The 27,407-nt window shown below is 42.2% G+C and overlaps 4 protein-coding genes and 1 non-coding gene across 7 annotated transcripts; 1 reads left to right on the plus strand and 4 right to left on the minus strand.

The window, feature by feature from the left end:
- Positions 1 to 85: 85 nt before the first annotated feature.
- On the plus strand, positions 86 to 8,508 carry birc2 (baculoviral IAP repeat containing 2). 3 transcript variants are annotated; one of them, XM_035624387.2, is made up of 14 exons: positions 87 to 150; positions 729 to 806; positions 2,223 to 3,074; positions 3,205 to 3,485; positions 3,666 to 3,968; positions 4,259 to 4,547; positions 5,222 to 5,321; positions 5,457 to 5,535; positions 5,626 to 5,674; positions 5,913 to 6,155; positions 6,264 to 6,362; positions 6,702 to 6,857; positions 7,181 to 7,222; positions 7,488 to 8,508. In XM_035624387.2, the coding sequence occupies exons 3-14, from the start codon at positions 2,981 to 2,983 to the stop codon at positions 7,679 to 7,681; spliced, it is 1,929 nt and encodes a 642-aa protein (XP_035480280.2). In that variant the 5' UTR covers positions 87 to 150; positions 729 to 806; positions 2,223 to 2,980; the 3' UTR covers positions 7,682 to 8,508. The 3 variants fall into 3 exon arrangements, with proteins under 3 accessions (XP_047186551.1, XP_035480280.2, XP_047186550.1); XM_047330595.1 differs by lacking the exon at positions 7,181 to 7,222 and having other exon boundaries at positions 86 to 150; XM_047330594.1 differs by lacking the exon at positions 87 to 150 and having other exon boundaries at positions 633 to 806.
- A 714-nt stretch (positions 8,509 to 9,222) lies between these two features.
- Positions 9,223 to 11,984, minus strand: rpl23a (ribosomal protein L23a). Its single transcript, XM_035624394.2, has 5 exons — positions 11,876 to 11,984; positions 10,619 to 10,799; positions 10,242 to 10,418; positions 9,496 to 9,565; positions 9,223 to 9,289 (listed from the first exon to the last, which is right to left on the minus strand). The coding sequence occupies exons 1-5, from the start codon at positions 11,898 to 11,900 to the stop codon at positions 9,275 to 9,277; spliced, it is 468 nt and encodes a 155-aa protein (XP_035480287.2). The 5' UTR covers positions 11,901 to 11,984; the 3' UTR covers positions 9,223 to 9,274.
- Positions 10,498 to 10,569, minus strand: LOC118301655. The gene has a single exon (XR_004790345.1). It is a non-coding gene; the product is annotated as a small nucleolar RNA Z17 (small nucleolar RNA).
- Positions 11,985 to 12,646: 662 nt separating the features above from the next.
- On the minus strand, positions 12,647 to 17,133 carry ddx52 (DEAD (Asp-Glu-Ala-Asp) box polypeptide 52). Its single transcript, XM_035626932.2, has 15 exons — positions 16,973 to 17,133; positions 16,480 to 16,744; positions 16,114 to 16,253; positions 15,784 to 15,969; positions 15,552 to 15,695; positions 15,315 to 15,426; positions 15,160 to 15,232; positions 14,839 to 15,042; positions 14,644 to 14,734; positions 14,382 to 14,504; positions 14,133 to 14,283; positions 13,815 to 13,890; positions 13,499 to 13,570; positions 13,110 to 13,373; positions 12,647 to 12,884 (listed from the first exon to the last, which is right to left on the minus strand). The coding sequence occupies exons 1-15, from the start codon at positions 17,057 to 17,059 to the stop codon at positions 12,857 to 12,859; spliced, it is 2,016 nt and encodes a 671-aa protein (XP_035482825.1). The 5' UTR covers positions 17,060 to 17,133; the 3' UTR covers positions 12,647 to 12,856.
- A 961-nt stretch (positions 17,134 to 18,094) lies between these two features.
- On the minus strand, positions 18,095 to 26,767 carry heatr6 (HEAT repeat containing 6). The gene is made up of 20 exons (XM_035626668.2): positions 26,465 to 26,767; positions 25,965 to 26,072; positions 25,715 to 25,855; positions 25,298 to 25,413; positions 24,778 to 24,892; positions 24,577 to 24,678; positions 24,279 to 24,443; positions 23,972 to 24,198; positions 23,656 to 23,830; positions 23,365 to 23,571; positions 22,550 to 22,649; positions 22,072 to 22,472; positions 21,811 to 21,933; positions 21,546 to 21,632; positions 21,301 to 21,435; positions 21,093 to 21,215; positions 20,879 to 21,003; positions 20,520 to 20,616; positions 20,034 to 20,238; positions 18,095 to 19,612 (listed from the first exon to the last, which is right to left on the minus strand). The coding sequence occupies exons 1-20, from the start codon at positions 26,753 to 26,755 to the stop codon at positions 19,032 to 19,034; spliced, it is 3,624 nt and encodes a 1,207-aa protein (XP_035482561.2). The 5' UTR covers positions 26,756 to 26,767; the 3' UTR covers positions 18,095 to 19,031.
- Positions 26,768 to 27,407: the final 640 nt, after the last annotated feature.

Raw genomic sequence — 27,407 nt, forward strand, 5'->3', positions numbered from 1 at the left:
TGAATTCTGTGGTGAGTCAAACCAGGGGGCGTGACACATAGTAGTAGTGAGGCGGGGTTTGCACAGGAAGTAGGAGGAGTACACTAATCTGTTTAAATGATAGCTCATAGTTTCTGACCTTCTAACTTGACTCCAACAAAGCCTCCACATGTAAGTGTCATTGTTTTTTTAAAGAATATTATTATATAATTGTAATGCTATTTGGACTTTAATCCTGAATAACCTGAAAGGTGTGAAATTTTAACACATCATTGTTGTTTCATTGGTTAAAACAATTGTATATGTATATTATCAGTATGAGAACTGTGTATATAAATGTGTTATATATCAGAAACGTCCCTTTCCATTTTTTAATCTCTGTTCGTGTTCCCTCAAACAAACAGAAGGCATAAACACACATTATGTAGGTGTATAATATTTGTATATAAGTGACGAAATTAACTGTCACTGTATTTTCTGACAGCATTCTGCTTGTGTTTGCATTAAGGTATTTAAATGCATCTGTTGTCCAGAGGATGACGTAATAAAAATAAATAAAATAAAATAGGGAAGACATGCTGGCTGTGATTCATCTCATCTATGATTGATATGTAATGTATATTAACATACACAGGGACTTTTGGACGCTGCCAGAAACCAGCAGGGCAGCGTGACCTCACGGTGTGTCTGAGGGATTTCTAACCACGTCAATCATCTCCCTCGGTTTCGTCTTTGTTAACCGGATGTAGCCGCCGTCGACGGTACCTCAGCTCTGGCCCCGTCTCGACCCGGGACTTTCCGTAGCGAGTCGGCTGCATTGCAAAACGGTGAGTGAGACACGATGACACGTTACTGCGGTGTTCGACAGTTTCGTTTTCCTGTCTCCGTGTTGCTCGCGCACACTATCGTGATGCGAGTTCACCTGTTATTGACGCTAGCAGCTTTTGACACCCGCGTAGACGCTAGTGTCGCTAACGCTAATGCTAATGCTAACGCTAACGCAAGCTAACGCAAGCTGATCTTATCCACATTGGTTTGTACGAGGCCCAGGATGTCACTTCACACGACCACTGTCACCAGACTGTGTGAGTGGAATCGTCGCCACACACATGTCTACCCCCCGAAATAGGCCAGTTAGCTATAAGAACTGGATTAGACCAAAAACCTCGCCGGAGCCCGAACAGGAAGTCTGGCGAGCACCCCTCCACAGAGGAAAGTACCCAGCTGCCCCTGTTGGAAATAGAAACTGTGATATACAACAACGGTCTCCTTTCTTCTGTCAGAGTCTTTATTTGACGGTGTGATAATTCCCCAGTGTCACCAGCTGTCATTGTGAGATGATGAGATGAATAATCCATTAGTTGATCTAAAAGAAATTGTCTTCGCAGTTTTGTCAAAGGGGCATTACACAGATTTCCCACAATAGTTAGATAACCAGCTGCTCATTTACTCCACACCACGTGTGTTAACATTATTGGATTAATTGCAGATCTGTTATCAATTTGTCAAACTTGGAATTGTAATATAACCCCTGCTCTGGTCCTTTAATCCCTTGACCCTGGTTTTGTACATGTCCATATCTAGTTTGAGGGCTTAGATCATATCTTATTATTAAAGTTTCACATTTTTCAAAGCTGTCACCTGTGAATTTTTTTGCGTGTTTGCTTAAATTCCTCCAACAGTTAATTAGTCATCAAAATTGCTGCCTGTGTGGGGATCTCTCTAAGGTTGGAGAAAATTACCCGGATGATGTCATTCGGGTTACATCGGCTTGGACTAAAGGGGGAAGGTGTTACTGCGTTTCATAATCCCAATAATGATAATAGCAATAATCCCAGGTTTATGGAAGTACATTTCTAAATCTCTTGAGCATCCCTTTAACAAATTAAGCATTTGAATCTTTTGGAAAGTAAAATAATCAAATGTTTTTAAGCTTCTCAAATGTAAGTATTTGCTGCATTAATTTTTTGCATAGTATGATGCATTGGAGTTACATTTTGTATTGTGGGTCTTAATTACTGTATTCAATCTTGGAATATTTAGTAGAATATAATAGTGCCGTTAGATACATTTGAACACTGATGATTGTGAACGATGAACCTGCCAAAGATCTAGTTAATAACCAGTTTATACCTATTACAAGCAATGACTAGGAGTTGGTAAAAGTCCCCCAAAGAGAATTTATACATGAACACAATTTAACCTTTGTTTTCTGTTTTGCTGGTTTGTCTTCATTTCTACAGGTGCAGGTGACAAAAAACTAAGGAGGGCAGCCCATTATCCAACCAAAAGAGGACACAGTTTTTCTCATTAGGCTTTTTACATTCCATTATGGAAGCTTAGACTCCTAAAAAGGGATGTCCGAGATGGGGGGAGGGGTTTGAGATCGCACATCCCATGGTCTATGTGTGTGTGTGTGTGTGTGTGTGTTTTTGCTTGCTTGAGGCTTTAATTTAGTTCATAATGTTTGTACACATAATCACTCTCCACGTGTTAAGGTTGAACTGGTTAGATCATGTATTAGACATGTGTGTGGTAAATGTACAGGGTAACAAAGTGTACACTGACCCTGGGTGAATGTGAGGATGTTTTTTAGGATGGTCCATGTTTTGTTTTTGGGATGGGGACACATCTACTGGGACTGTAATTGACACATAAGTTGTAGTTTCACCAGTTAAATTATCAGAGGTGTTGCTCTCCACGAGGTGCAGAGATCCATGTTCAGATGTCACGCAGGCATCAGGATGGTTGAGGGAATTAAATATGCTGTGTGATAACTGTGGTTGCTGGACCAGTGGTTTTGTTTCTTCTGTGAAAGAGTGAAAGTAAGTTTCATGAGCCTCACTTTCCTTTTCACTGTCGAATCTCCCACATTCTGTTTTCTGTCTTGGTGTGTATGTGTGTGTGTGTGTGTGTGTGCAAGACCTTGGGTTTTCTCAAACCTCTCTCCCTATGAAGGACATCGCTTTTCCCTCATATCACTTTGGTTAAATCTTAAGAAATGGAAACTCTTGTTCAACTCAAAAACAACCAGTTCTTGATGGGGTTGTGTCGCAACGGACCTCCACCTGACCTACAATATGATAACTCATCAGGTGCCAAACTCTTTTTATTCTTTCTCTTTACCAGATATATACATTCATGATTTTTTTATTTGCACTCATTGTTGCATTAATCGGCTAACATCGAGGAAATGTGTCATTTCGATGTCGCTTTCACCTGCAGAGCTCTTCCGCATCTCTACCTTTGCTCGTTTCCCGACTTCGGGAGTCACAGAGCGGAGTCTAGCGAGGGCCGGTTGGTTCTACACCGGAGTGGGAGACTGCGTGCAGTGTTTCAGGTGCAACGTGACGACAGAGGGCTGGCAAGCCGGAGACTGTCCGATGGAGAGACACAGACAGCTCTCTCCCTCCTGCTCCTTCATCCAGAGCCTGCCGTCTACAGCCAACCTGCTCTCCTCCTCTCACTCCGCCTTTTCCCCGCTCCGCATCGCCCCAGCCATACCAGTAAGTTTCTTACAAAATAAGAGACAAGCTTTTTTTGAAGAGTTGCCCCTTATATCTGGGATAAATTCAATTCTGAAGAAAAGTTATAGAATTTATTTTCAATTGCCTTTTCGAGTAGCATCTACCTAGATGAGATTATTTTTAATATTAACTTCTCTTTATTTTCTTTAATTCTTCTAGCTGTCCGGTCCAGGCCCGGCTGCTCCCAACCTGACAGGAAGCCAAGGTGAAGAGCCAGTGGGATACCTGAATATGGGTTTCTCCGCTCCGCTGCCCTCCAGCCCGCTGAGCTCTCGCGGCGTGGAAGACATGTCCCACCAGAGGCCGACATGCCACAACCCGGGCATGCGGCGAGAGCAGGACCGCGTGGACTCCTTCCACCCATGGACGCTCTCCATTATCACCCCCACAGAGCTTGCCAAGGCGGGCTTCTACTATCTGGGCCAGGGCGACCGAGTGGCCTGCTTCAGCTGCGGAGGGCAGGTGTGTTGTCACATTCCAATTCCAGATTGATTCCCTTCCTTTCGATCCAACGTTTATATTGTTTGTGGCCCGGCTCGTCTTCCATGTTGTATTGATATATTGTATCAGTAAGTATTAAATAACCCAATATTTACACTTGACTGAAGCACTTTGTTCATAGATTTTGATTTGAATAAACTGTCAGGAGATGGCAGCAGGCAACAGTTCACCCACTTTACAACCATGCAGATGAAATTTGTCATTTTTTTTGAACAGTGTACATGACAGAAGTTTTTCGTTTGTGTTTGCAGTTGAGTAACTGGGAGCCCGGTGACAGAGCTGTATCCGAACACCAGAGACATTATCCAAACTGTCGTTTTGTCCGGGGGGACAGAGCGGACAACGTGTCGCTGGCCGGAGCGGCAGCAGCTGCGTCCGGAGCAGTGACAGCCCAGCTGTCCGCAGGAGGCCCGGCTCTCAGCAACGTCTCCAACCCCGCCATGCAGCAGAGCGAGGAGAGGCGGCTCACATTTGTCAACTGGCCGTCTCGTATACCTGTCCGGCCAGACCAGCTGGCTAAAGCCGGCTTCTACTACGTAGGTATGGACAATATCGAAGAGACACAGTTATTAACCGTGACCACATAAGGAGGGTGAATATTGGACGTGATTCCAAATGAGAGTTTTGCTCCATGTCTGGAGCAAAACTCTGGATGTGTGAAAAATGTTGTGTTTACCGCTTGCTTTACTTGTATACTTGGTAAGAAAACAAAAACTCAATGCATTGTAATGACTAGCACAAAAATGGCAGTAAGCCAAGGAAAAGCCAGAAGAAACATTGAGAATCTTAAAGCTGTCATGTAATAGGTCATAAATGTGCACATAATTTACTCATAATGTGCAGATGAAAGGTTGAAATGAAGCAATTTCTTCTGTTTATAGTAAGTTGTCCCCATCTTTTCCTTCCTTCCTTCGGAGGGGGATTCCACTGCAGACAGCTATTTCTTTCGCTGATGCTGAGCTGGAAATAAAATGCTTTTAGTGACTCCTCGTCATTAACATCACAATGTTATGATTTTCTAAATATAGGACAGACATGTGATTTCTCTGAAACCTTTCGAGCAAGAAATTAAGTGAAAGATAATAAAACATACATTCATTCAAATATGATACACGTGTTTCTTAGATTGACTATGATAGGGGTTTTTTTTCTCCCTTTTTTTGAAATCCCCCCAAACCATTTGTCACACTGAAAGCTCTTTGTTTGCCCTCAAGGTCGTAACGATGACGTCAAGTGTTTCTGCTGCGACGGAGGGCTCCGATGCTGGGAGTCTGGAGATGATCCTTGGGTGGAACACGCTAAATGGTTTCCTCGGTAAGTGCTGCTGGTTGTCCAGAGAACAGTTAAACAGTTAGAGCACCAGCTAGCAGATATTTGAAATGTCTGAATACACGCAAAGGGGCTGGTTGAAATGGATGTTTGTATTCTTGTGTCTCTGGTTACTCTCAGGTGCGAGTACTTGCTCCAGGAGAAGGGACAAGAGTTCGTTCACCAGATCCAGGCTCGTTTTCCTCGGCTATTTGAGCAGGTTAGTAGAGAGCAGCAGGGGGTATTTTCTCAGTTTAAACGTTTAGGCACAGAATGAGTCACTTAACATCCTTTGTTTTCTCCCCACAAGCTTTTAACAAACGGAGACAGCAGCTCCAGAGAATTTGTCGATCCTCCTGGTGAGTATGAAATTACGTAAAACGAGCCCACTTATTTCAGCTGTGTATTGGAGCTATTGACTATTATTGTTGAGCATCATTGAGGAATTGGGCAAAATCTCTTTTAGCCTTTATCCATAAAAGTGTTTGGTGTCTCAAATGACCTTATCCAAATCAAATGATACAATATGTAGGAGTCAAAGAATCTAAAAAGTCATATCGCCCAGCAGCCTGACGCGTCCACTCTCCTTCCTCTCAGTGGTTCACCTCGGTCCAGGAGAGGAGCGATCCGAGGACGCCGTCATGATGAACACCCCCGTGATCAAGTCCGCCCTCGAGATGGGCTTCGACCGGAGTCTGGTCAAGCAAACGGTCCAGAGCAAGATCCTGACCAGCGGGGAGAACTACAGAACCGTCCAGGAGCTGGTGTCGGACCTGCTGAGCGCAGAGGACCAGAAGAGGGAAGAGGAGCGCGAGATGATGGCAGAGGCGATGGCGTCAGGTACGTGGAAACGAACAGCCATGCGTTCCAGTGTGAGGTTGCACTATCGGCTGTAAATGGGGATTATTTTTCTCAATAGCTTATTATGGAAGTGTCCCTTTGTTTCAGATGGTTTCACTTTCGTGAAGAGACACCAGGCAGCGTTGATCCAGCGTCTGAAGAGTGTTGAGCCGGTGTCGGAGCATCTGAGGGAGCAAAATGTATTATGTATGTTAATATATTTTTTTGTGTGTGTTATAGTCTCAGTTTAACAGGACACTGAGTTGGTATCCAGGAATATTTATTTTTCACTGGCTGCATTTGAACTGTTTTTGATCAAATCTTATAATTGTTATTAAATTCAGTAGCTATTTTCATAGTAACAAACTTTCTATAAAACTAGTTCAACGCTCTTCGTCAGATTAATAAAGTTGGACCTGTACGTTAGCGGTTAAACATCATGTATTAATATTAATAACCAAGTGATATAAGCCTTCATTATGCAGCTGAAGCTTGAAGTCCCATAAACCTGGATGGGGAGTAACGCATCGCTGTTTTTACTCGCAGCGGCCGAGGAGTACAGCGGTCTGCAGGCTCAGACGACGGCCCAGCAGCAGAACGCCAGGCTGATCGAGCTCGTCCTCACCAAGGGCAACGCTGCGGCCGAGGTCTTCCGCAACTGGATCCAGAAGAACGACGTCCACCTGCTCAGAGATCTCATGGGTACGTCTTTACATACATTGAAGCTTTGAAAAAAAAAACCCCACAACATATTTTGGCCACTAAGGGTTCAATCAACCTGGATTTTTAAAAAGTAGGATCCAAAAAATCCACTGATCAAACTGCCGCTCAGTGGTTTTACTCAAGTCCAGGTCGAAATCCACAGCAAGAAGTTGTTCTGTCTAAAAAGCAAAGCTCAGGCTTCGTATAACTATCAGCACTTGATATAAAAAAGAGGATTAAACCTAAGTCAGTCTATGTTTTGTTTCCATTGAGCTATAACCAAAGTCTGAGATAACTCCCATGTCGCCTTGTCACATTTTCAGCCCAGTCAAATGAAGCTGCGTCACCGAGCCAAGATCTTTCAGGTATGAAGATAAACCTGAGCCTCAGACAGAGCTTCTTGTCCTGCCAGTTGAATATTGTGGCCTTTTTCTTAGTTGTGTATCTCTTAATAACAATGTTTCAAAATTCATGTGAAATTCCGAAATGTTACATTATGTCAAATCTCAGACACTTTGTTTGCTGAGACTTTTTGTAGCTTTTACATAACAGATAAAACTTTCTTCCAGGCAACTTAAGGGGGATGCAGTTCAACGTTTAAGATGGAAAAATGTATTTTTCTCTTTGCAGACCTTCCCATGGAGGAGCAGCTGCGGCGCCTGCAGGAGGAGCGGACCTGTAAAGTGTGTATGGATAAAGAAGTCAACATCGTCTTCATCCCGTGTGGACATCTGGTTGTGTGCAAAGAGTGTGCACCGTCGCTGAGGAAGTGCCCCATCTGCAGGGGTCTAGTTAAAGGCACAGTACGCACCTTCCTCTCATAACCAGGGACCCATGTTCCCTCAGTCTCATGTGTCACAACTGTGATTGAATGTAAAGCAATACAATGTCAATTCATATTTACTGGAAAGGTTGTTTTGTTTTTGTCGACAAAACATGTACGATGTCAACAACTCTGCATAATTCATCTACGTGAGCAGCTCACAGGTGATACAGTAGTAATGATCAGCACAAGGCTGATTTCATATTTGATATTAACATGTTTTTTATTAAAAAGGCTGATATACTTTTGGAGATCAGTATTATACTATTGACAATAAAAATCACAATAAGGAAATTCTCATAAAATAACCAAAGTTTAATTCAATGACCCAAGTTGAGCTGTGCATTAAAAATAACAACCGTTATATTATTCTGTACCTAAGATAAGAATGTATAATGAAGGTATATAGCAGCAGCCCTGCAGTTAACATTGGTATAATGGTTTAAATATGATTTTGTTAGGTATGGAAGAGATGGTCATTGTTACACATTGTGTCAAGTAAAGGCAACAACTAAATTAGCTACAGAAAGGTTTTTTAATATTCTTTAATACTGTACTCATTAACATGAGTGGGAACATTGCTGGAGTTGAAATGTTTTTAAAATAAAATACATTTTAAGAAGGGAAAGGGAACCTATATAAATTCACATACCACATTTGCTGTTGTTTCAAGATTTTCTTCAATGTAAAAACTAATATTGTCATACCATACTATCAAACTGAAGTGATTTTGGTAAAATGAATGTATACCTTAATTCTTCAATGTTAACCACAGTTGATTTAGGTAACAAATGTAAATATTTTCTTTAATAAAAATGTATTCAAGTCCGTCTTTTTCTGCCATCTGGTGATAACCCTGAGAAATGTGGTCTGAACCGTTTGTTATTCAGTGAATGTAGGTACTACACTTTGTTCTGACGCATACGTTTCTTTTAATGTGGCCATTACATATTAGCACCACTAATATGGTCATATTAGGAGAAAATGTACATTTATCATGTGGGAAAATAAGAGGCAGTTACAAGGGCTCAAGTAGCGACTTCAGTAAAAGAAAATATAGCAACAAAATGTTACTTCATAGCAGTATTGGAAGTTTTTACATTTTAAACTTAAAAGTTATAAACTTCAAAATCTGTGTACATGTCACAATACCAAATAATTTACCTTAAATGTTAATATATTCATTACCCAACCTGAAGGTCATGCTTACCCTTTTTTTTTTAAACTACAAGTTTGATACCAGTTTATTAATAGTGTATATGATTTATGAAACCAGAAATGGTCTTTTACAACTGCAATATATTTGATATGCCATTATTTGTTGTAGCTCATGACTAAGACAATTGCTTTTACTTAACATTAGTTTGTTGATAAAAGGTTCTTGGGAAATTGCACAAATTGAACTTGCAAGATGGACACCCATTTAAAAAAAATCAAAATCAAACTAGGCCTTCACTTGACAGCTTTGTTTTTAAACCTGTAACTCATGCACTTTATGTATCCGTATACGAGGGCAACTCATAAATACACCAGGACACGGAATCAGGTTTAGTTTATACAAATTTATTCTTCTACAAGTCTCTGCAGCCACCGTTTAGATGATGCCAATCTGTGGAGAAAAAGACGAATTACAAACTGTTCATGGACAGTGAACAGAACTGTTCCTGCATCGTCTGGCATCAGTGGTTCCTTTGAATGCATCACAAGACATTCAGATCAAATTAAAGTTTACATCACTTGCACAGGACTGATCATTTCTAAAGGCCAACACAACCACTATGTTGAACTGACAACAAAAACAACTTGACGCCTCACCTTGTTTGCAACGTCCAACGCATCGTAATCTGGTGCAAGACGGACATACGCTTTCTTCTCACCATCAGGCCTGAAGTGGGTCAGAACAAGGACAGACAGGCAAGACAAAGCAATGAAAGGACAATTCGTTAGGTGTATTACGTTCACCAAGGAGGTAATATCATCGTTTTGGTACGACATCTCGGAAAGTGGTGGACAGATTTCCTTTTAATTTTATCAAGACGTGTATTAGACCATAGCAACAGGTGATTCAATTTCAAGATCCAGGAATTTACACCAAGCAAGATAAGACTTAAAATGCCAAGTTTTGCCACATGTTCACAAAAACATACAATATGGAGGTCAGACGGAGACTGGAATGCAAGTTTTAAGTGAAAGAGCATATAAAGTAGGGGACTGTTGTCTTGGCAGAGGTGTGCTCTCTCCGAGTGCTCGTGTATAAACACAATCTGAGCCTTCGGTTTTGTTCATGGAACCATCTGGACCTCATGTTGAACAAAATCTAAAGTAACTCATTTCAAATTGTCATAAAAGATAATATCTAAACAAGTAGCTAAAAAACGCCGTTCAGTCAAATATGACGACCATTCACTCGAGTCAATAAAACCCCAGTAACCCAGTATTAAACTAACTGTTCTTACATTAGTTATGAAAAATACAATGAAGAGTGGTGCACAAATCAATGCCATCAGTGCAGCAGCTCAGTTTCCAAGTATATTAAACTCAGCCCGAGTTCAGATCTCTACCTGATGAGTGTGTTGACTTTGGCGACGTCGATGTCGTACAGCTTCTTGACAGCGTGTTTAATCTGGTGTTTGTTTGCCTTGACGTCGACGATGAACACAAGTGTGTTGTTGTCTTCAATCTTTTTCATGGCAGACTCTGTTGTCAAGGGGAACTTGATGATGGCATAGTGATCCAACCTATAGAGAAAAAATGCACGAATAGTCAAAATCCCTCTTTTTCTGTCTGACATCACATGTTAAGATTATTCTTAAAATGGGTGCATCAGTAATTTAAAAAGTTGGAATCATGCTTTCTCATACTTTGATCGCTGTTACCATCATGTGCACCACATTTAACCCGACTGTTTGTTAGCAGCATGCTTGTCATTGTCACTCACTTGTTCCTGCGAGGAGCGCTCTTGCGGGGATACTTGGGCTGCCTGCGGAGACGGAGGGTTTTGGGGCGACGGAAGGTGGGAGAAGTCCTGATCTTCTTCTTCCTCTGGCTGTGAACGCCTTTGAGCACAGCCTTCTTGGCCTTCAGGGCCTTTGACTTGGCCTCAGTCTTGGCAGGGACAGCTGAGACAAACAAACACCACTGGTCAGACTATTAGTCAGCTGTTTGTAGCTTAGCAATGGGGCATAACAAAGCACCACATTCCTCTTCATACTATTTATATTCATTAAGTTGTGTTCGTCGCTGATCATATTGTCCTGATGCCATCACACAGTATAGGAAATTTAGATTTACAAGATGACACATTACAAGCTTCACTACTAAATGACACCTGAGAGGTGTGTTTCCAGTGAAGTACATTTACAGGACAACTTTATCTTAGTTTTATACTCATCACTACTTGCAACCAACCAACATTATTATTATCTACACGTGTGACAAAGTCTTAAAACTCAAAGTGTTGATTTTTAAGTGACATGCAGATGCAGATTAATGATGAATAATTGACTTAGTGATTTGTGGCCTTTGTGTGTGGAGCCATTTCAGCTCCGTTTTAGCGTTTCAACATAAAAGCAGGACTTTAGCAAAGAACGTCCCACTTAGCATTGCTTCAACCAACGCTCAGGTTTCTAACTCAGACACGAGCTGGACTGAACGGCCTGAAAATATATATCAGGATTCAACACCTCACATAACCAACAACATGACCAAAATGTAACTACTTGGTGTCCAAAGTTATTTCAACAATTGAATTGTTTCCTCGTGCGACACTACAACGTTTCTAGCACCGCTAAGGGCCAACGAGTAGCATCACCACTAACACAGCTAACACGCTAACCTGTAACCTGTAACAAAACACGTCGACGACTTACTACGACATATTAACCGACACTTGTTAAGACAACTACGACGATCGGGGTAGGAAGAAGTCGAGACAGCGCCATTACTGTAGTCGTCCAACGTGTGGTCAGCATTACCGCTGCTAGCATGCCAACATTAGCTTAGCATCACGTTACAGAAAACACGCCGGAGACCCGGTGTGCGTCGCCTACATATATGACCAATTGACAGCGATACACTGAGATTATTAAAAGCTAATTGCTTTATCCTTTTATTTCGGGTACATACGCTGAATTTTATAGGCGTTATATGCGAAAATTGTACAGTTTTTTCATTCAAAATGAAGAGGTTGACAAACCTTCCTTCTTCACCTTCGGTGCCATGTTGAGGAAAGGAAGGCTGAACGGGGTTTCCTGCACTATAATGCATGGGCGAGATCTCGTGGCAGAGGTATCGCGATAGCGAATACAGCCGCACTCCTTTGGCTAAATGGATGAATCTCATCCAAAAGTATTTTGATACAGTCTGTTGCCACGTATTGTAAACTATTTGTTTTCTACTATTATTAAATATACCAATTAACTATACAGTGAGCTTTTATTTTTGGTGGCAATTATCCATGAAATATATATATATATATATATACACCATGAAAGCTTACAGTCATATCATTAATTGCACTTGCACCATATGTTAAATTTTTAAGCTTGTTGTTGTCAGACAGTTTTAGGGGGAAAACTTTCCTCCTCCTAGTCATCACAAGCTTTACAGAGGATTACATGGCTAAACTGTAATGAATGCAAGTTATGTCAGCAGTAAGATGCAAGTACTTACATGTAAGTATTTGTTTAAATTCACCTTCAACTGCTGGATTCAGGACTTATTTGTTCCCCTCTATGAGCTCTGAATCACAATAACTTCAATCAAGCCAACATGTAAAGTAGAATGGATCTATTCAATAATTTAATCTAATAGAGTAAAGTGGGGTTGTGTTTCTTTTTGAATTTTTCTTTAAAATTGTGATGTGAATGATGGGCAGTAAACATGAAATATTTTCAAGCCTTTCTCTTCATCAGTGACGTTGGCTCTATATTTTCGGTAAATATAATTAATTCATCACTCAATCATGTTAGTCTTCATGTTTTTTATTGAAGAATGTTTGTTAGAATGTGTCTCAAGTTGCAGGTGAGCAAATGTAACAAAACAACACATCTATATATAAAACAGTTTATTTTAAACTCCGATACTCTGAGAAATCCTTGTAGTAAATCACACCATAGGATGAAAAAAAAAAACATCAACATTTCATTTTCATATCAGTCCTCTTGTACCAGTTCCTCTATTTCTTTTGTGCCTTATTTTTCTTCCTGGTGAAGAGAAGAAAGAAAGAAAGAATAGAACATTTTATCTGTTAATTTAAGGGATCTAATTTCTCAAACAAACACTCGGGTTGAAAAGCACATTATTAGATGAAAGGTCTTCTCTCATGGCATAAAACAGATCTAGTTAATATGATTATTTCAGACCACTAATTGCATACATTTGCATTGATATATGATAGTTTAATGAAATTAAATCCACAACAAACTTACTTTTTAAACTTTGCTCCGGAGGAATTTGGTCCTGTCGTCTGTGACGCCTTCTTGTGTTTTTCTGTTCCCTTTTCTTTTGGCGTTTTATTTCTCTTCTTTAGTCCCTGTTCTGAAGTCTTGGCTTCTCCGTTATCCTCTCCGTCCGCTGCTTGCTTCTGTACTTTCTGTCCTTGAACTTTGCCCTTTTTCTTCATTAAGAAATGAGGCGTTGTGCAAATGGTGCTTCTCTTGGGAGGCCTTTTCTCAAGTCTGCGCTTCGCTTTGCTAAACACAAACAAATTCAGATGGACTATTAGAACTAAACCTTGAATGACTGAAATGAATCAACAAACTTTTAAATGTTTTGGTAAAGGTTAAAATTCATCATCATCATCATTCAGCTCCTTTACCTGTGTATCTTCTTGAAGCCAATCATGTAATCTGGTACAGGACAGCCGGCTTGTTTTATGACATTAGCAATGCTGTTTTAAAGAGAAAAATATTCAGAGAAGAAGGAAATTGTAATTAATCTCATAGAAAACTCTTGCGGGAGTCTGTACATGTTCTCCCGCAACATGTTTTGGCAAAAATGTAGATAATTGGATTTTTAAAAATGTATGTAACATGGTAAGGGAAAAGTGAACTAAATCCAACACATGTAACCCAAAACATGTTACTGTAATAACATAACTACTGCAGACACTTTCATGTACTGTATCCACATACCTGCGTAGCAGTGGTTTGTCGTTTTCTGTGAAGAAGGTAACGGCCTTTCCCTGATGTCCAGCTCGGCCTGTACGACCTGAGGAACAGCAAACAGAAAGATACTGTATATTATGACAGAACTGAAGAGCAGACAAGGTAAAAACATAAAAATAAATAGGAGAAATGCATTTTACAGGAGCCAACACAGGATTAGAGCCACTATTTACAATATAGCTTGGTATGCTTTATTCTGTTGATGTTGGCTACAAGATTTATGTTTAAAATTGACTAATTGCGTAATCATCTAAGCCAAATACACAATGATCACATTAAACTAACCGATACGATGGATGTATTCCACAGCGCTGGTGGGGAAGTCGTAGTTCAGCACGAGGTTGACTCCTTTGAAGTCGATTCCTCTGGCGAGCAGAGCCGTGCAGATCAACACCCAAATCTTACCGGAGCGGAAACTGTTCACTACGTTGTCTCTCTGAAAACAGAAAAGCCACAGAGGGGAGAAGGATAAACCACGCAGATCTCCAGTGATACAGAGACGACCAACACCGTGTATTAAGTGTCTGTGTTCACCTGCTGCTGAGTGCGGTCTGCGTGGATCACGTCTACGTTTATGCCTTCATACACCAGCTCATGGAAAAGCTCCCGTGCTCGCTCTATAGACTGAACAAACACCAGCATGGGAGGCAGAAAACCCTGAAACAAAACAAGGAGAAAGTCCTTTAATCTTAATGTCTCTTACCCTTGGATAGTCAAACTAATGTTTGTGGGATAATCTAGTACAAAAATGATTAGAAAACAAGCTTAGGAAGTTACATCCTCGACGTGTCCATACTTTTTTGATGATGTCCCTCATGGCCACCAGTTTGCCGTTCTCCGTACCGACAAACAGTAGCTCCTGTTCCACCGTCTCCACAGCAGTATTTCTGAGAAAAAGGAAAAAAAGATTATAATAATTTCATGAGAAAGTCAGGGAGAAAAAGCCAATTGAAATCCATCAAAGTAGGAAGTGTCACAGGTCAGTCATTACCTGTGTCCAATGTTGACCGACACCAGGTTGTCGAGGTTCAGACGGCACCACTGCTCCACATCCGGAGTGCAGGTGGCGCTGAAGAAAGCCCTGCGCACCTTCGAACCAGAGCAGGACAGAAACACTGTTGCCAGCTGCTCCCTGAAGCCCGACTTACCATCTTCAAACAGCTTATCAGACTCGTCTACCACCAGCCACTCCACACTGGACACCAACACAAAACGACAATCAGTGTCAGATAAATATATATATATTTTTTATTTCCAAATTTGTCTAGGCAGAGTCTCAAAAATGTTCAAGAGCCGCGGATGAAAATGTTACCTGCTGAGGTCGAGAGCTGGAGGATCCTGCTTGAGAAGGAAGACGAGTCTGTTTGGAGTACTGACGAGTATGTCTGTGCACAGAAAGGTAGGATGTGAACAATGAGCAAGGGGCAACAGACGGACCTCTTCAGCGAACACATTTGCTGTTCTTACCATATTTTTTGTTCGACTGTGGTCCATATTTCTTGGCTGCCAGGGAAGCTTTGTCTATGATGTGAACTCTAAATCCCATTCCCTCTGACAGACGGAGCAGCTCTCTGTAAGTCTGAACACAACACAACGACACTGATGACATGGTGTTGAAATACAAGCAAAATATCGTCTGTGATCTACCTGAAACTTTCACTATTGCAAACAGTGACTAGTGTGTGTGTGTGTGTCAGTGTGTACCTGGTTGGCGAGTTCTCTGGTCGGGGAGATAATCACAGCTCTGAAGCCGAGGTTGGCGGGCTGCTGCAGGTGGGCGAGCAGCGGGAGACAGAAAGCCAAAGTCTTTCCTGACCCTGTGGGAGCGCAGGCGAGGAGCTCCCGACCCTGACAGAGAAAAAACAGTCACACTGAAATGTTATCAAACCCACGGGCTGTTGTTTTCAAACCACTCAATATGTGCGTCTGCACTCACATGCATCATGAGCGGTATCGCCTGCATCTGTATTGGCGTCGGGGAATTCAACCCTGCGTCTTTCAGGTTCTGAAGGGCTCGCGGGTGTAGTCGATACTCGGACTGCAGCTCCTCAAATGTGCACACGGGGTCGGGAACGTCGCAGCCGTGAACATTTATACGGTGCTGAGAGCGAACACGGTTCACCTGAAATTAGAGGGGAAGACAGAGGGGAAGGGGCCTCGGTGAGCATTTCATTGACAGACCATTTTTTTTCCATTTGTCGTAATCAAATAGAAATCCATTTATCAAACAGTTTCTTTGTGTTGTGAGCCGTGTCTCTGCAAGGACCTTTTCCTGATGCAGATGCTTCAGCCTCTTCAGGGAGTTTTTCTCCTTCTCTTCACCCGGCAGGTTTTGTATCTTTCTGTCCAGCGAGGATGTCCAGGTGATGCCACTTCCATCTGTGTCTTTCAGCTGACTGCCTCCAGCTTCAGAAAAAACGGCAGTGAGTTTTTTTGAGATGGACGGCGACATCGCATTCACTGTGAACAGCATCTCATGCTGTTGTTGTGATGTAAAGTTTCCATGGCAAACACATTACACAGATCAGTGTGGGATGGCACCCAAAAAGGAAAATGTAAGTGTATGTTAACGAATTGGAACATCTGGAAACTTCAAAACATGTGGTCAGAACTAATAAGTCAAATCCTTTACCTTCCACATCCACCTGGATTCTTTTCATCTTTTTCTTTTTCTTCTTCGTCCTCACGCCCCTCTCTTCATCCTCTCGCTTCCTCTTGACTACTTCATAAGACTCTCCACTCTCACCTCCCTCCTCAGATTCTCCTCCTCCGTCCTCCACCTCCTCATCCTCCAGCACTGTGGTCCTGCTCTGGGCTCCATTGGCTGCTCCTGTGCCAAAGTAATCGATCGCAGAGAGAGCATCTGACGAGGCTTCCCCTCCCGGAGATCTGACAACCTACATCATAGGACAGCGACACGCTGAATGTGCAATATACAATACTGTATTCCAGCGTTTATCTCGTGTTGCGATATTAAGGCACCAAATCTTGCAAACGTATTACGACACATCCGGAAAAACACGTCCACGCTATTACTAACGTGGGTTATTCAAAGTACATTAAACCGTGGTTGGTTAAACGTTATTTTTATGAAGTGTATCACCCGCTACGTGTGTTACGTTTACCTTGAACCGAGCTGCGTCTTGGCCAAACCTCTTCAGGTCGAATTTAGCTCCAGCTCCGAGTTTCCTAAACAAGTCGAACGCGTCCATTCCTCCAGCAGCGTGGTCTCTTCCCTGAGCTGCCCGATCCAGACATCACTAATCGAGCCCTATCGACTACCGCCGCCCCCTACTGGCTGCACCTAACACTGTTGATGCATACAGTAGAATCAAGCGGCCGTTTGTTGACATAACCAGATCCAGTAAAACTCTTACAATTCTTCCACATTTGAAAACAGATTGAGTCAAATTCAAACTCTCAACTCCTCCATCCATGTGAATTATGTGAGTGATGATGTCAGTTCAATCATCACTCAGTTTAAATACCAGTTGGATTGTGTTTGACAGAATGAGCTAAAAGATCAGTCACTCCTGTTGTCAGTTTTAATGAAGCGATGTTTTGTTATCATCATGCAGCACAAACCTGGAATAACCTCCAATGGTGTTAGACAAGCCCAGACCCAGTAATGACTGCAAATCTATTTCTAAACTTGATTTGACATTTTTTGTGCACTTTTGCCATGTGTAATTGTGAATTTTACCTTATGTATTTTTTCTCTTATATTGTGAATCTGTATATCTTTTATGTTTTATATTTCCTTGCTCTGTAAATCACTTTGAATTGCCCTGGTGTATGACATGTGTTATACGTGCCATGTGTTATTAATTCCATTAAAAGTGAGACATGCCCATTAATTCTTTATGTATATACAAAATTAGTTAAACAATTGCTCATTAAATCACTGCCCTTCACTTTCATAATGCCACATGCCCTGCATCCTCTGGTGAACACAAGTTCAGTATCACATGCTACAAATGTATAAACTGAGGGGTGGTTGTGCATTTAGTGGTCAAAATGGATTCATGCACATCTAAGACTGAAATGTCTCATTTTGCGTCGCAGGGAGAGGAACTGGCAGTTTTACAGGTAAGAAAGTGACCTGAACGCATTCAAGTTGTTACTATCTATATGTTATAGTTGTTTCAAATCTCAGGTCATATTCAGGGCAACAGCATCATGTAAGACTGAACCAACATAATATTCCTCTGAAATCATCACTTACTGTTTGTAAACCAGAGTAACTCTTGACGCGAGAAATCATTGTATTTATTGTTGACTTTGTCTGTCCAGTGAGCATCTTCATTACTGTGTTCAAATAATGTACTGTACTTTATAATTCAAAATATGGCTTGGCAACAGTAATTCAATATGAATGGCATCAAGAATATTTGTCAAACATAATATAATAATAAATGGAAAAATCACAAATGAACAGATTTTTTTTTGCAATCAATCATGTTTTGACTGTTCACATAAAACAAGGACTACAATGAATCCTTTGGCTCACAACTTGGACAAGTAAATTATGTTACATAAGAACATATATTCATATCATCAAAATATGTCACTCAAAGTCAAAAAACAATTCATCTCATACTACATCATATCGAGTATCAGGTGATAATCACTGCAAGAGTGAAAGTGCAATTAGGTGAAGAAGACATTATAAAAGGCCACTGCAAATCTCAAGAAGAAAATAAAAAAATAACCTGCATGGACTCGAGTTTTCACGAACGTTCTTTGTGATGTCCTCAGATCACCTTATGTCTTTGCTTTCAGTCACTGCTTTTTTTTTTTAAAGTTTGTGGTTTAACACTTAAATTTTTAGATTTAAATTGTGGAATGCAAAAAGAGAATTTAAACAAACATTTAAAAGCATTATTCCAGAAAACTACATGGTAATGTAGGTAAATCATTTACTGTGGCTCTTTCTCAAGTCTTTGTTTTTATTCAATTATTATTTCTAACAGCTCATCTTTCTCTACGTCTTTGTTCTTTTCATGTCATTTCAACATTTCAGTCTTGTTTGGTATTTTTTATTTTGTTGTTACATATTGTGATTAACTTATGGTTAAACATTTCCTCTGTATAAACTGAGAACAACATTAATTGAATCGTTTCCTTATAGCACAGTGTATCACTGCGTAGTTTTCTGAAAGCTAGCGCTGTAGCTGTGACTCTTTACTGCTCTTCGCAGGTCTTGAGCAAATCCTCCAGAAACCTGAGGACCACCTCTTTACCACTCTCTTCCTCTCCCCCTCCCCCGCCTTCCCCTTCAGCCTTCAGCTCCCTCAGTCTGGTCAGAGTGAGCTGCAGACGTCCGATTCTCTGCTCAGTGTTGAAACTGTTCCCTCCCGTGTCTTTCTCTCCCTCCGCCCCCTCTCCTCCTCCCTCCTCTGCTCTGAGGTATCTGAGCAAATGCTCTTTGATGGCTTTCCCCTCTTCGCTCTCCAGCGATGCCCCGAGGGCGGGCATATCCTCAGACTGGCTGATGCTGAGCAGGTGCAGCAGAGCGTGTGAGAGCGTGTGTCGCAGGCTGGCACTGTAGCGGTACTCTAAGAAGTCGTTGGTGTCTTCGCTGTTCTCCAGCGCTGTGGCCAGTGAATGCCACACGCAGCCGAACCTCTCTGTGTCCCCGTAGCAGCCGCGGCGGGTGGGAACTGCCAGGGCCGCGGCCGATTTGATTCGCACCTTGAAGTTCTTACAGGAAGTGACAACGTGGCAGAGGGCAGAGAACGCGTCGCAAGACCACACCGCTGAGTCTGAGAGTAAAACAGACACATACATTAACTACTGAGTTTGACACGTGAGCAACATCCAATCAATTAATCCCAAAATAAGCTTATTCAATTTCTTGGAGAGAGTTAGATGAGAGGATAGCCGTTTCTCAGTTTCAGTTCTTTGTGGTAAGGTAGACGAAGTGCCTGCTGCCTCTAACTTCATATTTAGTGGACAGACACTTGAGTGTGGTATCGCCTCTCCTAAATCTCAGCAAGAAGGCAAACAAGCGCATTTGCTCAAATGTTCAATTATGAGAGCACGCCGGCTCCTGTTTGAATCCTGTTGTTTCTTCCCAAAATATCTTACCATTCCTTCAAATCCTGGTTGGAAGCATCACCATACGTGTTCACCAGTTCATACTAAGGACAAACCCAGGTTTAGCCCTTGGGAATAAAGACTTACCGAGCGGCAGCGCAGGGTTTTTGAAAGCGTTCCCTAAGGCGTAACAGGCGTTCCATCGGACCTTCATCGTGCCCTCTGATTGGACAGTTTGAACGAGAGCGTGGACAGCGTCTTGCAGAGGTGGTTGGAAAGTAGACTTGGTCAGCTGACTCTGTCGCAGGAAATGAAGCAGATTCCCGAGCGCTCGCACTGCATTAGCCTTCACCTGAGAGAAGACACATCGAGGCGATGAGAGCCAATAAAAAAAAGACGACTTAAAAAATTACGTCATCACATGGCAGATATTTAAATCTTCATTGGAACGCAAAGGGGCATTTGAGCTTCTTTTTCATGGCCTTGGCTTAATCAACATGCAGAGAAGACACAGCTGAGTTTTGTTCAGCTGTGTTCATTCTGAGAGAAAAAGGATGCATTTTGAAATACCTCTATAACCAAAGAAATGTTAACCGCTTGATCGTTTGTGAGTAAAAGTTTGAAAGCTCTCACCCTGTCATTGTCAGTTGTTCCTCGAGTGGCTGCCTGCAACATCTTGAGCAGTAGCATGTCTGATAACTCTTCTTGGATGTCCACACCTACGCTCCCCCTGACAGACAGGATATAAACAGATTACAGGATAAAGACCTTGAACACTACATCGTATTGGTTTTATCTAAATCATTTAGTGAGTGTATTATAAATTCTTAAAGCCTATTTGTTAATAACATGATGAAAGTAAGCATTGTAGATAAGCAAGGTAAGTAGTGATCTATGTTTTAAAAGTATCACATTATGTTAATGTAACATTATAAAGAAGAACACAGTGTGATTTCTAAAGCGTTTATCCAGATCTCAGTGTTTTTTCTTACATAATGACAATAAGTGTGTCTGTGAGATTTCCTAAAGACCAGGCAGCCTTGGCGCGGACGATTGGAGATCGATCGCTGAGGGCGGTGAGGACAGTGTTCGCTGTGTCTGCCACAAACATCACATCCTGAAAAAGACATCACAGCCTCAGAAACGTGTTCTCTGTAGTTTTTATTTTGTAGTTTTTTTATTCATTTTTTGTCGCCGTTCTTTTACCTTCCTCAGACAGGGGAACAGTATGTAGACCCCCAGAGCCCTGACCGCTGCCGTCTTCACCAGATGTTTTTCACTGTAGGTCAGCCCCAACAGCACAGTGATGCACATCAGCTGCATCTTGTCCTGAGACCAATATGACATACTGCTTTCACGGAGCTCAATGTTCTCTATGCAGAAACACAAGAGTTTCAATCAGAGTGACACTCACAGGCAGCTGAGCAAAGGCCTGTGGCAGGATGCAGGACAGCGTTTCACAGGCGCTCGTCTGCAGCGTGGGATGCTGTTCATTTTGCAGCGCTCTATTCAGCGGACCGCTCAACACGTCTGACCAAAACTGTACCACCTGTAGCACACACAAACACACACACACACACACACACACAAAAAACACAACATGAAATACGATTGTCTAGCCTGATACAGTATATACAGTATAAGACAGTTTGTACTTACTTGGCTCATGGGCACCCGTGAGCTCTCAGGCACTTTGTTGTCTTGGCTGTACTGCTGGATTATTCCTGTCCCCAACTCCTCTAGTAACTAAAAAGAAGTCGAAGACATAGGGATCAGTGCTCAGATCTTGACCTCCTGGTTGTTAATTATGTAATAATAATTAGTTTGTAAATTTTTGTCATTTTGAGCAATCACAATCCATTTCAAACCATCTGTAATTCTTTAACATAAGTGCAGCCAAAAAAAATGCATGGGAGGTGTTTACCTTTGCTCCGTGCAGTTGTATGTTGGGGTCCGTCTCCCCGAGGCAGCGTGCACAAACCTGCCCAATCTCACACAGACATGCCTGGGTTAGAGAAAAGTAGCCACGCACCAGGTGGGACAGGACCTGAAACACAGTGACACAGGAAAATTATATATACATATATATATATATATAAAAATATATATTTTTTTTAATCACCTGCGGATTTCAGAATTTGGGGATCACTTTTATTATTTTCTGTCTCACCCACTATTTTCTCACCTGTAGTGCTTCAACTCGGACAGGGGAAGGCTCCAAAACAGCACCTGCTCCCATTCCCCCTCCCTCGCTGTCGGACTGCTCCTCTCTGGGCTGAGTCACCAGCGACACACACAGCTGCAGCAGCCACGGTGGTGCGCTGTCCTCCCCCGTCAGTGTTCGGAGCGCGTTGGGTGAGTGTGTGTGCGAGCTGCGCTTGGAGGGTGTGCCAGGTGTGTGAGACGGCGAGGACTCTCCACATCTTTGTCGCCAGCTGAGAGCCGAGTCCTGCGGTGTGTAGGAGCCGCTGCTGCTGCCGCCGCCGCTGTCCGGTTGTTGGAGGAGGAGCTGCACCTCAGGGAGAGGAGCCTGAGTCGTCACCAAAGCGCCGTAAAGTGTCAGGACCGACACGCGTACATTTGCGTCTAAAGACAGAGAACGGTCGTTTAAAAGAAGCATAATTTACTGACGAGTAACGAATACACAGTGAGCACTAACAGACCTCGGTAGCGCACATAAGAACGTATCTGCTTCCAAAGCGGGCTGAGCAGACCAGGTCTGAGACGGTGGTACGGAGCGTTGGCCACCAGAAAAGCCAGACACTAACACACAGGAGAAGAGGAGACATACTGTTAAGAAAACAAACACCCACATATGTGAGCTAGGCATCTTCTCAGCACAATAAGGTTCATACTCATGTTACTCTATACTGTAAAAAACTATGGGAGTTGTCATTTTTAGGTGGTGATTGCTTGTCAGTCCAGCAAGAAATATCTTGACAATCTATATTCATGGTGTGGATAATATGAATAAAGATGGTTTGGTTCACACTCTAAACTACTTTTATTACTGCATATTATAAGAATCAAAACGTATGAAAAGCAGAGCTGAGCCTGACACTTCCCTGTTGTCCTTGGAAACAGCAGCCGTGTTTGCCTTTGAGTAAATAGACCTAGCTTTAAATTGTTATTTTGTTAATAGCAAGGAGGTCAGTCCATTTTTCATCCATCCACCAATTTGGTTTTCTGATGTAAAATGAGGATCACAACCTCACAGGGCAGCAAACTCGGCTGTTGAATCTTATAAATAAATAATATTTCCCAAATTCCAAAACACTGTTGACAATAGAAAAAAATTTGATGCAGAACCAGAGACATCGTCTTTGTCATTCTACACATGATTTTCCTAGTCAATACCTGCCTACATTACCCATAATGCAACTCGACTGCAAATGCTAAAATCAGTGCAAAGAAAAGGTGATATCACACACGAAATTTAAGTTTTTTTTTTTTTTAAATCAAGTGCATGTTTTCATACCTTAATGATCTGAGTCAGTGTCTGAGGAGCAGTCTCAGCAAGCAGAGCCAGACTCAGAGCACGGTGCAGTTCTCTGACGGCCGTAGCCAGCGAGAAGGATAAAGGCGTGTAAGATGTACGGGGAGACGCCGTATCTTCAGCCACAGCCAGGAACTGACGGGAGCCGTCCAACATGGCTGACAATACCTGAAGCGCACACTCGCGCACCTGGGGCAGAGGGAGAGAGAGAGGGAGGTTTTCACAGTTGTATATGTTGAGGAGAAGTATAACATGAGTGAGGGTCTGTTGTACCTTTGGCGATGGGTCCTTGCATATGATTGTGAGCAGAGTGAGAGATGGTCGTCCACCAATAGGAGCTTCAGGTATGAAGGAAGACCAGTACCCGTACAGTGTACGTTTTTCCACACCTTTCACCACCGCTTGCAAACAGTGCAGAGCTCCCTGACGCACACGCCCATGATAAATTCTGAGAAGTAAAAATATTGCAGAATGAAGAACCCAGAAAAGGATATCTAACTCACTTGAAAACAAAGTGACAAAGCATGCTTGTACCAAAGAATTGAGCAAAAAAGCGACATGGAAGGACATGAGCAGCATCTTTCTCTACCTTAATTTGCTCTGTGCGTTGCCCTCGGCGTCGGAAAACTCTGAGTCAGAGCTGTTTACCTTCCAGGACGGGTAGAGAGAAGGGGCGGCAGTTTTAGACATGAACTCTCCCCCACCTCCTTTCTGAGATGCAGACACTGCCACTCTATCATCTTCCTCTCCATCATCCCCTCTGCTCTGCTCAGTGCCAGTCTTCTTCCCCTTTCCTCTGGATTTCTTCTTTTTATTCTGAAGGAGAGACACTAGTGATTTTAATATCGTCCTTACTGTAATTGAGAGCAACGAAAAAAATTGGAGGCTCATCTTACCCCCGACGTTTTGCCTGGTACTGCCACATCCTTTGGTGGTCCTGAGGGTTTTTGTGGTTCAGCAGGTTTTGGTGCAGAATGACCCTCATACTGAGGAAGAGGCGCTGGGTAGAGCACAGACGGCCACTCGACATTCACACCCGGAACTGCCTGGAACATGAGCCTCTGCGGAATACATGTACAAAATCTCCAATTTCTTAACACAATCAACGGTCATGTAGTGTTTCTTCCTGAAAAGGGAAAGAAATTATAAAGTAAACGAAAAATCTGTGGAAATAAGTGTGGTAGAGTTTTGCACCTTAAGTGTGGCCAGCACAGATCCGAGCTCCTCCCCTCCCCCAAATTTCCATTTCCCACTTGATAGACAACACTGAAGTCCCTTTAGTGCCGCCTGGATCACCTGCACAGAGGAGACGGGGGCAGGTATTGGTTTCGGCTATGACAGAGTTGATGCTTTTTTCCCACTGAAATTCTTGATACAACACACAATAATTCGTACCAAGCAGTAGAAGAGCTCATCGGTGTCGAGAGGTCTGGGTGACTGCAGTGTTTTCAGGAAGACTCCGAAACAAACACTTTTGTATTTATCATCCAAAAGGGGCTGACCGGGGATCCTGAGGAGAAACAATCCAGTCAACCACGCAAACAATTACAAACAAGAAGAAGTTTCATTTACGTAGAAAGAAAACACTAGCAATACTATTACTAGGTATTTAAGAAAAAGATCAGAGTCCACATTCATATTTGGGTGATCAAGGAAGTATTGAATTATGTTGCAGTAGCAGTTCAGAAAAAAGTTTGCTGGTTTCACCTTTGCTCCACCAAAATCTCCAAATTCCTTCACTCTGGCCTAATAGATTGGGAGTCGTGAACAATAACTCCCACTTTTCAAAACACCCCTTCAGAAACTGGTTCAGAGACAAGACCATTCATGTTTACTCATGTTTTGATGTAATCTACAAACTGGCTGCCGACACAAATGGCCACTGGCAAAGACTTATAAGGACGCTAAAGCCTACCTGAGACAGATGTTGGCCATACAGATGAGAGCCACACGACGCAATTCCATATTTGGCTGAGATGGAGCACTGTACTGCAGAAGCATGCCATCTTCAACGAGTAAGTCACTGAGGTGCTATGAATGAGAATAAGTTACAATGTAAATAATCATAGTTAAATTTAGGAAAGCGCTTCAAAGAGTCCTAAAACTGTTACAACGATGCGCAAGATAAGTACATATACCCCCGTTTTAATACCAATGTTTTACACTTTTTAATGTTCGTTTTATTTATTTTTATAGACCGTAATAAGTCTACTTCCCGTGACTTATGTACTTTTGTACCACTGGGACACTTCATTTGGTTGTACACTGCAACGACAATAAAGCCGTTGAATTCATCAACGACACTTTCAAAACGCCTTAACATATAACTCACTTGGTGGCACTGAGATCCATTCCCATACACTATTGTGGAGAGAGCCAGGAGCACGTCCGAGTGTGTCCAAGTACTGCACAATTTCAAGGCACTGGCGGTATAGTTGACCAATACATCTAATGTCTGTTCATCCATTATTACCTTCAAAAGAAAAAAAATCAGTGAGAACAGAAGAGTAAGATCAACAGTCAGTACATTACAGTATGTGAAGGCAGAGCTCTACTGTTACTGAAGATCAGTTGTTTGTTACCTTCAGCTGATTGAGCAGATGATGCATTAACTGGCAGAGTTTGATGACCAAGTGTTCTTGGCTCAGCGGCACAAGACCACTGGCATGTTTCAGCAGAGTACAAACATCCTGGAACGGAAAAACGAAGATGCTCAGCGTGATCAAGAAACGCCTTGTGTCAACAACAGTATACAACCGTATAAAACCATATCAAAAGATATTCAGTTTATTATAACAGATACAGGGATATTAGCAAACTGGATGTGGTTTTCACCATTTACACTTCACTTCACCTTTGCAGTGAACTGTCAACTAATCTCCTGATCCACCACCACCCATTATTAGTAAGTCATTATCTTATTCGGAATACCTGGATGACTTTGTATTCATACATTTATAAACATTGGTCACTCATGTGGCAGCAGTAGACACAAAAGTTAGAAACGCCTGATTGGGGTATTTACAACACAAACACAGTATCACAAGTTGTGTTGGGCTTCTCCACAAGACGTGTCCGTTACCTTTGGACGGATGTCGATGTTGGGGTAGAAGGTTTTGTTGTAGTTTTCGGACAGAAGCTGGTCGAACAGCTGATTGAGCTCCTCTCTGAGCTGGCGGGAGTCTGCTCGCAGGGCTCGGAGTTTCGCGGCGCAGCGGGAAAACTGTTTCTCGGCGTCCGACTGGGACCCGTGCTGCCAACCGTCCGCCCCCCTGGGGCTGAACAGGTTGGCCTGGGCCGAGGCCACCGGCGGAGCAGCGGGGACGCCACCGCGACCGAGAGCCGGCGCTGAGAGCCCGGCGTGAGTCGCCATGTTTTCACCGACCCCGGAAGTGTTTCACTTGTCTGGTGGTACTTGCGCTACATTTCAAGTTTAACAACCAGATAACATGCTCACTACTGCCCCCCTGCGGTGTAAACCACAAACACCGTAAAGGTGGACAAACTTTTACATTTACTGGAGCGATATCACAATCTGCTAAACATTCACCTTTATAACAAAATATCTTGCAATAAAACGTTTAGCAAGAAACATTTCCCCTTAAATAAAATCTCAAAGCCCTTGCACCAAAACATCAATTCACTTCCATTACAGACAGCAAATGACGATCCTGTTTATTAAATTGAATGATTTCAATATGATCTATTTTGTAGTTATTTTTTCTCCTCTCATGTTGCATTGTTTTATTATCATGTTAACTACCTGTAGTATTACATAAATGCTATATATAATGTATTATCACTATATCCTTCTTTCTGAATTTTTTTTATGTAAACTGCACGCTGTAAATAATATATTTATGTAGATATGTATAGCATACAATGTAAATATCAATCCATCCCATCCACATTTTTATCCAGTAATTTCATTCTACTACTTGTATTGCTTCTTTGCACAATATTCTTCATCTATTTTTCACAGGCTATTGCACAGTAGTCTGGTTCGCCCACTATAATTTTATCAA

The sequence above is a fragment of the Scophthalmus maximus genome, chromosome 2 (genome assembly GCF_022379125.1).
Source record: "Scophthalmus maximus strain ysfricsl-2021 chromosome 2, ASM2237912v1, whole genome shotgun sequence".
NCBI lineage: Eukaryota > Metazoa > Chordata > Actinopteri > Pleuronectiformes > Scophthalmidae > Scophthalmus > Scophthalmus maximus.